This window comes from Synchiropus splendidus, chromosome 9 (assembly GCF_027744825.2).
Source record: "Synchiropus splendidus isolate RoL2022-P1 chromosome 9, RoL_Sspl_1.0, whole genome shotgun sequence".
In the NCBI taxonomy this organism is placed as follows: domain Eukaryota; kingdom Metazoa; phylum Chordata; class Actinopteri; order Syngnathiformes; family Callionymidae; genus Synchiropus; species Synchiropus splendidus.
This window is the reverse complement of record NC_071342.1, coordinates 13,722,026-13,735,843: the sequence shown is the minus strand read 5'-3', so window position 1 is coordinate 13,735,843 and position 13,818 is coordinate 13,722,026. Positions and strand designations below refer to the sequence as shown.

The following is a 13,818-nucleotide window of genomic DNA, read 5'->3' as shown; positions in this document are numbered from 1 at the left end:
ACTACTCGTACTTTTCCAACGACTAAATAAGTGACAAACTACTCTTCCGCAGCGTGGAATCCAAATTTCTCTTACTGCTGAGGCCAGTTGGAGCCTTGTCATGGACCACTTTCCTCCACTTCCACAACAGATCTGCAGGCCAAGGCATTGACTTTATGTGCCTGTCTTCAAGGAATGTTTTCACAGTTCTTGTTCCACGGCAAGATGCATTATCATCTTGAAAAAAATATTCCATCGTCCCCAAACATCCCTTCAACTGAAGGCAAAAGAAAAGTGTCCAAATAGTCAACATAAACTTGTGTGTTTATTGAAGCTATAACCGACAGTCTTCTCTCCAGTGTCTTTCATTGACATCCAGCTCTGGATCATCAATGACTGTGGAACCTTGTATGTTTTCTTCAGGCAATGTTATTGGAACCAAACAAAAGTTCCTGCACCATCACCTTGCCCCATGCAGATTCATGATTCATCACCATGACTTTCATCCTCAGTCATGATTTCTTTCCCTCTGCCCATTGGGACCTTGTTCTTGATGGTTAATGGGGGCTTTATTTGTGGCCTTCCTGGGGTATTACCTTCTGTAGGAAGTTTAATATTCCTGTCCTTTGTTTGAGTGAATATCTCCCATGATGGCATGATTCATGTCAGTCACCATGGAGCAACAGCGCTCCACAGTGTTATTATTACGCTGTCATTACAACAACAGACTCATGAGCTAATGACCTGCTGATGCAGGTGCTAGCGTTAGCATTGAAAACTTTATTCCATAACTTCTTTTTTTCCATCTGCATGGTCTGAAAAAGTAACCACTGCTGACCACAACAACTTCTTTCTTAATGTTTTTTTGTGTTTCTTAAATCCAGAAAGTTGCCATTTGAAATCCCTTCAGTTTTGCGTTGTGTCAATGGGCTGCTTTTGTGTGTCATCCAGAGTTTGTGCAGGTGTTGAAGTCGACTTGTGAGCCCTTCAGTGACAAATGAAATCATCATCGTGGGCTTATATTTTCAGTATTCACGCCCTCACCTTCACATTGTGAAATAAATGAAGAGTCAGCACAAGTTTAGAAAACGTAAGACACCAACGAACAGTATAAAAAAACTACAATTCACCATCATTGCTGATGTTGCTATGGTTACCAACTTTATTGTCTTCACTTCATTGATAAAGATTCATATTTTCCCCTCAGTTGGATCATCTGCGTCTTCTTCGGGTTGAGACTAGACTTCCTCATCTCCTTTTGAATTTGAAGTGTTTCTTTTCAAGTCTTTTTTTTTAATACTCAGACTGTACTTGGCCTTCGCAAGGCAGTCTAGTTCTGGCAATAAACACAATGATCCATGTGTTTCAGGTGACATGCCCAAGAAAAAATTCCAGTGCTTTGATGAAAGGATATATAAAAGCAGTCTTAATCAGACAGTCTAATGTTAAAGAAGTCTGACGGAGGAAGAAAAACTCATCAAAAGAGGATAAGTGAGTGGACAGAAATAGATTTGTACACATCTTAAGAGATTTCAAGGCAATGGTGCAATTACGTCCCAGTAAATAGTGTGTTTTTGTTTTTTTTCTTTTAGTCATTTATTTTTTTGTCCCTGTGTTTTGCGCTGCCTCTATTTAAATCGTGTGTCCTTGAAGCACAAAAGAACACTAAAGAAAGCTGGATCGATCGTCATGAACACATTTCAGATGAAATTTGGTTGTTTCAGAATTGACCCAAATTTTTCCTGAGGTTTCCTCCATGAGATAAAATACAGAACGGAACAGAAAGTAGCCAATGAAAGTGCGATACTGAAACATCGAATCAGGGTAACGTTTTCACATTTACTGAAATAGTGACAAAAAAAAAAGTTACATTTTAATCGTGAGAAGTACATCTCTATCCAATCACCAGCGGTCTATATCCCAATATGTTCTCTAGGAATGCGTGACTTCAGTTCTGCAGTCAACAGACTTCTGTTATTATGATGTTTCTTTTGGGATTTATTCGTGAAATACACTCAGAATACTGTCACATTCAAGTCCACCTCCATGATGTGTTATGTGTTATCAGTTTGTTTCGATGTTTTCACTTTGTTTCAATACGTTTGATCATGTGAGATATTTTTTCTGAAGGCGTGACAGCTCTCATTAAGGTGGTGGCGCTGCACCACGCTCCTTTACATGTAGCGGAAACCCTGATCTTGTCACCCAAATCACATGGCATCAAAAATCTACCATCCTCATGATAACATTTGTCACTGTGGCACGGACACGCACCAGTTCAACTATTTAGAGTCCTATATTCAGGCCGGTTCACTGTACCTTTCAAACTGACTTTTTATTGAAGATAAAAATTTAGCAGATTAGCAGGAAGTGAGTGCTTTTGGTTTATACATTCATTGTCTCGCAAAGAGAAATCGTTTCTTTATTGGAATCCTCTGAGTTGTACTTGCAAAATTACAAAGCAAGCTAAACAAACAACATGCTGAGGACTAACACTGCATATTCAACAGCAAACCGAACAGCAGATGTTGCCAAATAGATGACATCATCCATCTCTGACAGGACTGTCCCAACTGTCTCTCACTGAGAAGATCAGTAATAACACCTCTTCAGTAGTTGTTGCTCCAGAGATTCGCAAAACTGTGAGTATGGTGTTTATACTATGTGTGTATGTGTCACATGTCATTCTCGTTTGGTGGTGACACAAACGACGAAATATTTGAAACAACACGGATTGATTGAGTTTGACCTTCAAATAGGAAGTGGTGATAACATTAGCCCCACTTCTTTTTAAGCAATAAGTAATGGATTTTCCAAGTTGTTTTCTGGCTTTCACTAGGCTCACAATATCGTATCAGTGATTCCGAACAGCAACAAATCTGAAGCAGAGTGAGATCCAACGTTCAACATCAAACCTCTTTAAAAGTTTCTCAGTAACGCGAGTATGCTTCATATAATCCATTACAACTACTTCAGCTGTACACTTCATGACTCGATAGGTACGAAAACCAATCAATAGTTTTGCCGACCAAAGCATGGTACCGACTCATCCTCTAACTCCCGCCATTACCATAATCGTGAACTGGGTGGAGATGAAGACGCACCATCATGGATGCAGTTGTAATTAGAGGCATTCAAGCTTTAATTCATTTCTTAATAACTAATGACAATCCACCGACAACAGCGTCCTATGCAACCGTAGTCAGTTATCCGATGCAAGTATAATGAGCTTAGTGTTAATAAAAGATTCATGCGCATGAATACAGATACCCGATTACCAAATGTAAATGACATAAGGAAAGAAATCACATGCATGTTAAATAATCCTGTTGCTATTTAAATAGATGAATATATGAGGGAAGAACATTTGCACAGCACCCCCACCCCCGCCCCCGACATGGGGCCTGACCAACATACCCGCTCCCTCTCCTCTGCCAACCTGTCTGAATCACTGCTCGCGCATCTTCGCTGGACGCAGCTATGGGGACGATATCCAGAAGGAGATCGTATTTACATATTCAGATCATTGCTCCATGTCATGAATGGTGATATTACAATATGGATCTCAAGACATATTTGGAGCTTCCGAAAGAAGACGTTGCTTCAGCTGTTTTGTTAAAGCTTGGGTTGAGGCTTACCATCTCATTTGTCTGACTTGGCTCAGTGAATTTGCATCCACTTGTTTGTTGCCAATCTACTTTAACAACAGGGTTTTTTTTTCTTCATTCCAATTGTTGCTATGGTGATGTTTCTCACTTTAAAATTAACATCAGGATTTTCTCAGATTTAATTGTACAGTGAATAGATAAATGCGCAATTAGTAATTGACTTCCATTGAAGACTGAAAATTCAACATGCATGACCTTGCGATGACTCTGCTAACCAAATTTCCAGGAAAGAAAAGTCTCAGACATTTTAGTTTGTCAAATGTTGAGGGGAAAAAATAAGTCAGCGATTGTTCGTTGGTCTCAAATGGTGTCTTTTGCAGTTTTTTTTTTTTATTTTTTTATATTGTATACTGAATGTAGGTGCATCAAAATGACAACAACATATGTCCAAGCTGTGTGCTACTGTTTTGATGCTAGCAAACATTTGAATAGTCCTGCCCAACTACACCTTTGGAATATATATATATATATATATATGTATATATATATAGTATCCATATATTTCAATGCAGCAATTACCATCAACTTAAATCAGATAATTCTACACAACCTGCAGTTAAATATACAGGGGTTGGACAAAATAATGGAAACCCCTTAAAGCTATATATATATATATATATATATATATATATATATATATATATATATATATATATATATATATATATATATATATATATATATATATATATATATATATATATATAAAATGTGTTCCATTATGTTATATATACGTTTTTATATAAGTTTTTTTTAAATATATTTTATTTTAACCTATTTAAATGAGAAAAATGAGCATGTTGAAGTCTAGTGAATCTGTCACAAAAGAATGCCTGACACCTGTCTTATTCCAATACCATAATATTCCATACTATATATATATATATAAGAAAAATCTGGTTTCACCTTCAGAATCTATGTTTCAAACAATAGTGATAGGTTGCTTGCTTATGTGTCGCCAACACTTCCGTGTTGAACTTCCTGTGCTTGGCCAATCACAACAAAGGGGGCGTGGCCAGAGGTTGGTGAGTGCAAATCAGCAAGTATTTTATCATACAACAGAGTTATACCAGTCCACAATAGATAAATATCTTTTGGACTTAGCTTTATATGGAGTCATTAATATGAATAAAAACAAAAAGAAATAAAAGGGACGATTTATAATGGTCAATATTCAGGCATGACAATGATATATAAAGTGCGCGAGAGTGTGTTTATGCTATTGACATGATCCACTGGAGAGACTGTTTCATAGGTCAACCGCTCCCCGTGGGCTTGCAGGATACGAGTGGAGGACCTATGGGGACGGAGAGCCCCGGCATGTTTTCTTAATGAGCCCTTGAAGGAGCTTCACTCATTAAAAAGCAACTATTTTCAAGGATCAATGACAAACATGTCACATCTAAAAAGGCATCACGACACGCCGTTCCATAACTGATGGGCATGGGACTAAGAAAAGAGCAGGCAAATGTATGGTTGACGCTGAGCTCAGGTGTCTTACCTTCACTGCAGTCACTTCCTTGGAAGCCCGTCTGAGTGCAGTCGCATGTTGGCTGGTTGTTAACTAAGCTGCAGACTCCTCCATTCAAGCACATGTTGGCTGCACCACACAGGTCCGCTAGGACTCCGTCACTGTCGATCATGACAGACTCGGTTTTGTTGACCTGAACGTCTGTTATCCATCCAGCAAAAGGGGGTTGATCCTTGATTACGTCTGAGGTCAGTCTCAATGCCACGGATCGTAATTCCGGCGGTATTCCACCCACAAACAAATGGCTGAAGACAGTCATATCCCTCCGCTTGGACTTCACCTCCACCCATTTGATCTCACTGTCCACCACCAGGGTGGTGTTCTTGAAGTTTCTCCTGATGGTGACGGCGTGCCACCGGCTGTCGTTGACCGCCGTGTCGGAGACCACGGTGGCGGGCTCGGCGCAGAAAATCGAAAAACGCAAGCTGAGTTTACCGTTCAGCAGGAGAAGCTCAAGAAAGTCACAAAATCCCTCGTCGTCAAAGTAGACCAACAGGCCGTTGGAGCTTTTCGTCTTCATGTTAAAACTCATCTCACTTTCACAGCATGCATTCCACACCGGGAACCTAGCCCACTGACCCTCGGCACCTGAAAACTCCAAACAAGAGCTGATTTCTAGGCAGCAGCAAATCATGAGGCAGACCCAAAGCACATGGGCGCTATGTTGCTTTTGCAAAATCATGTTGCAGGTCGACATAGAAAACACAGCAAGCTGATAAATCTAGGGGCTCATGCACAAAACACTAAACAAACATCGACGCATAGAAAAAGCTGAACTTTGCATCCAGAAGCAAATGGCATGACTCAACTAGGCCCCCGGCCAAACCTCTCGGTGTTTGCTCTAAGATCCTATCAAGGTCCTCCCTTCCATGGCTGCTTACAGGAAACACACTGAGCCTCAAACATCTTGCTGGCACCCGTCTCTGTAATTGAGGAACAGTCCAGTCTGATGGGAGTCCACTAGAGCAAGTGTGAATGAGTACGGATGGCAGCTGTGAGCTTGATATTCATGCCAGCATAATGTGGCTGGTAACCGAAAGCCTTGCTCGGGGCACTTCATCCTCCATCTTCATGGATAAATGGAGACAGACAAACAATCTTCAGTCCTTAAAATCTGTGGGGAAAACAAGAAAAAAGAAGAAAAAAAAAACATCAACATCATCTCTGCATAAATCTATTTTCACACCAGCAAGAGACCATCCATGTTTCTCCAAATCAAAAGCACAGTCTGCTTGTTACCACGCATCCTGTTAGTAAACTCAGCATGCACGAATGGGTGACGTATCACTGGATATTGAAGAGAATCACTTGAAATAGCTGAAACCATGAAGAGTAATTGAGATAAAATGCTGTTATTTCCTTTCTCTTCTGCACTCACGCTAACTTCTGCAACATATATCTGTCACCATCGGGATTCCAGCACAAATGCTTCGCCGGGAAAAACAGCCTTAAGTGCGTCATTTCATTCATAATGGTCGAATTGTGCGAGAGAACCATGCGGGCTGCACGCGTCCGGTTGTCGTCGCTGCATTTCCAGACTCCGGCGTCAGTTCTCACGGCAAAATCGGAACACGCAAAGCCGCAAACGAGATGAAGGAAGGCAGCGGCGCCTCGGTCCACACGCAGCGAACGGAACCACCAGCTGGATCTTTCACGCGTGTCAGAATCAGCGACTCCCGAAATGGGACATCGAATCCTCGCATCTCTAAGGTCGCAACGACGACAACTTTTGTGAAGTGAAGAAGTGGTAATAGGCTTGTAATTACCTTTTAAAGCAGGGTACTTCTACGGGACCCCAAGTTGTTGACGCAAAAGAAATACATGTCAGAGAAGCATCCGCAAACCGAGACAATCCATTCCCTGCGTTTCACGCACGAAAAAAGAAAATCACTTCGGTGACACGTTCACTTGAAATTCTGTCTTCAAGTGAATCACATCATCATATCGGCTGGAGAAAAAGGGAGATGAAGAGAGAGCGAGAGAGATAACGGGTGCGGGGGGGCTGTACTTTCGCTCAACTCAAAATAATGAAATAATCACCTTAAATATTTGATTTTTTTTTTTTTTTCTAAAGAAGAACAAAGCCAGGAAAATTAAAGTCGCAGCGTGAAGTGAAGTATCCAGCAGTGTTGGAGGAGAAGAAGGTGCAGTCTGGTCTCCTTTTCGAGCTGATCCAGCGACTGTCAGGAGCCACAGACGCGATCATGTGACTCCGCCGAGTCTGCCAGGGAGGGGCAGCATGCAGCACCTTGGACAGCGCCGGTGCCTCCCACTGCCATCCACTCATGGAGCGACACTACAACCGTCCGCCACCGGCGAGGGAAGCTCCTCTGTTCCAGCACCACAAGTCCCAGTCAACTGGGTGGTCTGTGCAGAGGAAATGAGATCAGGGATTCAGCTGCAACATATTATGATACCATGTCCTCAATCAATAGAAGGATGCGGTCATGTGACACAATAAAGAATAGGAGATTGAATTGTTGGTAGTGTGGAGAGACACAAGCACATTCATTTCAAAATGGCACATAAGCATTCACCAACATAGACTTAAGGATGAGAGCCGAACTCTCGCCCCACCACTGGTGCGGGCTGAAGACGACTCCTCCAAAGTTCAGTGTCAAAGCAAAACAAAGCTATTGATAGAAGCCACTTTTAAAATATGAAATATGGAATCTTTTGTCATGTGATGTCCAGAGACTGATCTTGGTCTCTGTGAAGCATTAACATCACCAATGATCATTATATTATAAAAAAAAGAAAAAAAAAAAAAAAACAGAGGAGACACAGGAAAGAGAAGCTGAAGTTCAGTTGTTACGTGAACAATGTTGAATATTACACCCATCCCCCACATGGTTACAGGATATGACAGATGTATACACAACCTTCCCGACATCCATCATGCATCTTTCATCACTTCTTCTACCAATTCACCCTTAATAGCCCTAAGAGATTAACTCAACTAGCCACTGTGACAAGGTGATCCAGACTAAATCCAAAGGGAAAAGGTATCAATGTCTGAACTATATTCAATTTCCCTAAATATTATATCGGCAGCCACTGAACAATTTGAATACATTTTGAACCAAGAACGATATACCGTATAATATATATATATATATATATATATATATATATATATATATATATATATATATATATATATATATATATATATATATATATATATTACAATACATATAGTATATGTATTATTGGGCATTACTCATTAAATGAATATAACATTTTTATGAAAAAATAAAATAACGACATAAATAACTAACTAACAAATAATAACAAAAACATAATATTTATGAATGCATATTTAATATCCAAATATAATGAATAAAAATCCACACTTGGTATAAAGGGATTGAGTTTACTATGTTGGGCTGTAGTGGATAGGAGTCAATGTCATTCCATGATATTATTAATGGGTTAATAAATAGTCTTTCAGGGAAGACAGTTATGTTCGGTTTATCAGAACGAATGACTACATGTAATATAACTTAGTGAGAAAGATGCCAACAGTTGCAGTGACTTTACCAAATCACTCAGCAAAACAGTGAGAAGGTCAGTTCCAAACTTAACTCTCTGGATGTTTGCCATCCTGCCTTGATATCAGTGGAACACGAAAGGTCAGATGATGGTACACTCCGAGGAACATGGGAACTGTGGTGCAAAATAATACAAGACCTTGAAATCATTGAACTGTTTCTTGGACGTCCTGGAGGACCAGTGGAGCATGGTGAGCAACATCCCCCCCAAGCTAATTTCCCTTTTCCCAGACTAATTTAAGACACCACATATTTACTCGTTGAAGACCTGCATCTGTTGGACAAGGACATCACTGCTCTCTTGGGTGAAGATTCTACTGGAGATGAAGCACTGGCTTCTTCTTTATAAAACTGCTGTTAGGCAAGAAGGTGATGAATATGTTGATAAGTTTATAACACTCCCCAATTTAAATGGTATATAAAGACCTCAAAAACAACCATTAGTTGTTTACTTCACATACAAGCGCACAAACAAGAGTGGATTCCTGAGTCGTCTTGCAAAGTAAACCTTTTAATTTAAAATTGTTTGTTCGAGAGATGTGTGTGTGTCTCTGGGGAGTCATTTCAGGTGGGCGTATAACGCGGCGAAAAAGTAAATTTTCTCCTAGTTTGCTTGCACTGGATTCTTCTGCCAAGAGCGGATGATACCAGGCTGATGCCAACTTCCAAAAGGATATGAGACAAGGAGCAGGGAAGGATGTGAGACGCCAGAAAGTCGTGGAATGAAGACGTAGAAGTTGGGTTGCGGGGAATGAAAGGGGGCGGGCTCGCTGAACGTGATGAAAAAAACATTTAGAGCTAGTCAGTCTGGTGTTTGAGGAAAACCATTGCCAGTGTCAGTCCTGTCGGAAGCAAAGGAAGCACGTCTGAATGGTCTTCCAGTGAAAACCACTGTCAGAATCAGGGAATCGCTCTTCTTAGATTCACCTATCTTTTGAATGTTTATTTGACCTGTCCACTTGTGTTTGATGTACTTGTCATTCACTCCTTGTTCCTTGGGGTAGTATGCAGTATGGAAATACTTTTATGGAAAAAAGTTTCAGTTTGCCTCAATTTCAGACCAGGTGCTGTATCGGTTAGAATGTCCTCTAAAGGTCATGTGCAATATCATCAGACAGACAGAGGATGAGTGAAGTATTGGTGAAGAACCAAAATACAAAGCTCTTACTGGCCGTTTCATACTCTCACCTTTGGTCACAAGCATTGTGTAGCAAGATCAAGAACAAGATTGTGATTTCCAGCAGTAGAGTGTAACTGCCAGTGTAACAACAGGGTAATGCTTGATGAGGTTTCATGAAACAGTAGTGATAGGTTGATGCAATAGTGTCCTTGTTTTCAGAGCTCTATTGGTGGCGCTCTTGTTTTAAAAATTGTGTGATGTTTCATTGAAATTGTTGTCCAACGCCAAAGGTTATACAGCAGACAGTGCTACCGACTGGCCTCTGAAAAACAGGACACTGAATATCTCACAAATATATCTTGTATTAGATCTTTTATTTCTGAGCAAATAATTGCAAAGGAATAATGGAAAAATGAAGTAGTCATATGCAGTAAATGTGACATGATTTGCAACAAGTTCCTAAATATTTAAAGTGGCTGCTGTGCGAGCATCGATGTGGTTTAAGGAGCACCTATGGAAATGGCTGCGCATGATATCATGAAGAAGAACATCACAAAAAAAGTTTGGTATTAAATGTTCGCAAAGGCAGATGAAACTTGTGATTTTTTTCATACGATCATTTTAAAATTCAAATCTGAAGTGCTCAGGTAAACACGTCTAGCGTTTCTCACACTGAGTCCGATTGGCACATTTATCTTGCAACTATACAGAACAAAGTGTGTAAATAAGACATGTATTTAGGTAAATGCATTGCATGCTTGTATGTCTTCTCCAAAATATTGAATCACACAGCTTGAATAAATTCTCTTGACGTTACTTTGATTGTTTCAGTTGAGTTAGCATCTTGACAAAAGTGCCCGCTCATGCATTTATCTCCAATACGGTCAAAGCCCTCCTACCTCCGAAGTTGGGCTGCAGCAAATTTATGTGTAATAGACAACATTAAAGGTAATTCGATAGCCTCTTCAGAGCAGAACATTCTGGAGGCGGTTCAAAGGCATCGCTGCCTGGAAATTGATGTTGACTTTTGAATAGCCCTTGATGCTGCTTAACACTGAGCTTGACAACTTCCAAAGACATAATTTTGACTCGTTTTAATGCAGGCCGACAAGTGAGGAACCTTAAAGGGAAGAATCTTGCTGTACTTTGGTTTAAGCTGCTCTGTCAGATTAAAAACTGCCAAGGTTTAGAAAAAGAAAAAAACAGTTCAGGGAAGTAAAACAGATAATCTCTAATTTATGAATGGTTTTCTTTATTCCAATTTCAGATTATCAGTTTAAAATGAAGGGCATTTTATGGGATTCAGTGTATTGAAGTGATATTAAAGTGACAGAGGATCATTAACTCCAGGAGCAATTGAAAAGTAAAACGCTACTGTGCCATGAATATTATCCCATTTGTGGATTATTTCCTCCAGTTTTCGAGACATGGAGGCCCAGTAGAGGCTCAGTCCAGGTAGCAAGCAGACATGCTCCTTGAATAATTCATCTCATATGCACTGCTGCATCAGGAAGAGTGTGTTTCAGTTTGAAGTGAGAGGCTGCTAAAGTCATGATGGAGGATCAAACCGTCACACCTGGACTGTGGGGAATTCAACTTAGACATGGAGTGGCAACAACTAGGTGCCATGATAGTTTGTACATCTTCTGTAGTATTTCATGGCGGCTCATGATTCAAATGTGAGGTGTGACAGTCGAAACTCCTTGTCTCAGGGGCGCTCTTCTTAATTCGCCTTGACTGCTTGTAACAAAAATGGGACTCTGATTCAGTGTGTGAAACCCAACTTGTCATTTGATTGTTGGCTAAATGCGCCCATTAGCGCGTTTCTCAAAAAGCTTGGGTTTCTCCTGAAGCATCTCCTCCTTCCTAATGATCGAATCTATATCCTCTAGATTATCCCTGATTGAATTTATGGATCGGCATCATTTAAAGCCATTGGATTACGCGACCGGAAAAAGGGACATTGAGAGTCCGAATTTAATTTCTGGCGAATTAATGTAAGAGTGCGGCGGGAGGGAGCGGGTCGCATGTCCGGTTAAAATGAGGCTGCAGATTGTATTGACTGGCACTTAATGACCTCACTGAAGATGCATGAGAGAAGGCATTACCATGCTAGAAATCGGATTAAACCCAAGATCTCCACGCCTAGTCACACAGACTGGGACAAACTGTCAGATTTAGTATTGACACATGATGGAGGATTATTGGAGAAGCGGAATTGCCAATACTTTCAATTTCTTTTCTTCAAATTGCCTGGTTTAGTCGCAGTGAGTTCTGTTCTCTGAGGAGACCTTGGATGTGTTGTATCAATGTCTATAAACATGAACATTGACCACATAAAAGACAAAAACGTGAGTCTGCTCCTCCGACGTTGGTCAAACTGCACTGCACAGAGATGAAGGGAGAACATGTTCATAGGGATTCTTTGTTTATTTTCAACACCTCATTCCATTCACAGGAGCTAAAGCCAGTCCCAGTTAGTTGGGGCTAAAGGCAGGAGACACACAGGAAATAACTAAATGTTTGTATGCTTTTAGACTGTGGGAGGAAACCGGAGTGCCTGCAGGATTCCTGATGCGAGCAGGAGAACATATAAGCTCTGGAAAGGGAAGACCTAGGTTTGCTCCGAGGGTTGCTCTGAACAGGAATCAAACCACCGACGTTCTTGCAGTGAGGCTGCAGTACTAACCACCAGTAATAACCAGTCTGTCTTGCGGTACATTAACTTCTCCCTGAGCGAAAGACCTCCCTTTGAACCTGTTTTTTACTCCAGAAAGCAGCTTCTTTCTTTTTAATCTTCTCGCCGGGACACTTGTTCCAGCGGGTCCTCACAATTGGACTCATGACATATTAGGTCTGCAAAGCACTCGAGATCATCGCAGGCAGCTAGCGTGTTGAGAAACTATGAAAATATTTAACCCCTGGGCCTTCGTCGTAGTTATTTTTGCTAATTATGAGATTCAGTGTTGCTTTGGGGGAAACATATAGCCCTGTGCATCCAAAGATACGCTCACTTGTTTACCAGTAATGATGGTTTGAATGTGTAAATTCATTCTCACAATGAATAATGGAAAGCCTCAGTAAATAGTATTGGGTCTTCATGTAGGTCATCGCCCTCACTAGAAGCCACGTTCCTCAAGACTGCTGCATAAAAGGCTGCACACAGACATTTCTGTGTTTGAAATGTGACTGAAAAAGTTGATATATTTGGTGTAATCGAGTCTAATTTTCTGTCATCCATTTGTTCCACTTTATCGGTTTTAAGATGAATTTATGTAAATTGTTTGTTAGACTGATATGTGTTTCTGCATACATTTAAAGTACAGAGCAGTTGCAAAGCCCATGCACTCAGACAGTGCAGACACCCTCCAAGCAGCTCATATTGTGATTCCTCATCTGATATTATGGCAAAGGGTCTTGCTGTCCATGTTGGGTCCAGCATTTCCACCTCACAGAACAAGACAAAAAAAGAAGGGCGAAGGAAAAAGAAAAATGAAACGCTCAACAGCGGGAGCTTCTTGGCAGGTCATACGGGGCCCTCTTAAGTTTTTCAGGCTTTAACCAAGATGGTGCTGGGAGCAGCGTCGAAAAGTGTGTTAGTCTTAAATAGTGTTGCGACCCGAGCACAGATTTGGTGTCCTTTTGTTTACGAGACCAGACAAGACTTCCTTTATTAGTCCCAGGAGGGGAAATTCTCACCGTCTTATCTGAACCACAAAAAACTCCACTAACTCAATGTCTCTGTTGCTCTTCGGTCTCAGCACCCACTGGTGCATTCAGGCATGTCCAAATTATTTGAGGCATATTCAAATGAAGAAATGAGATTGAGTTTAAGTCCCTATTTGAAGGAGGAGAAACAGGCCACAAAAATGTGGACACCTTTGTTTTGAAAGTGAGTTTGTGTAAACATGAACTCTTATCTGTTTTGATGTCATTATTAGTAAGACTCAATGACTCTAAAAGTAA

At 40.7% G+C, this 13,818-nt stretch overlaps 1 protein-coding gene across 30 annotated transcripts in view; it reads right to left on the bottom strand.

The window, feature by feature from the left end:
• The window catches only part of LOC128764562 (neurexin-1a-like), a 223,358-nt gene extending 215,990 nt beyond the window's left edge, over positions 1-7,368 (bottom strand). For 18 of the 30 annotated variants that reach the window (XM_053874389.1, XM_053874390.1, XM_053874394.1 and 15 more), the window contains exons 1-2: positions 6,945-7,360; positions 5,149-6,292 (exon numbers count right to left, since the gene is read on the bottom strand). In XM_053874389.1, coding sequence (XP_053730364.1) covers positions 5,149-5,875 — 727 coding nt within the window. In that variant the 5' untranslated portion in view covers positions 5,876-6,292; positions 6,945-7,360. Of the gene's footprint in view, positions 1-5,148; positions 6,293-6,944 lie in introns of all 30 variants that reach the window. The other 12 variants (XM_053874401.1, XM_053874405.1, XM_053874399.1 and 9 more) reach the window with 2 other exon arrangements.
• Positions 7,369-13,818: the final 6,450 nt, after the last annotated feature.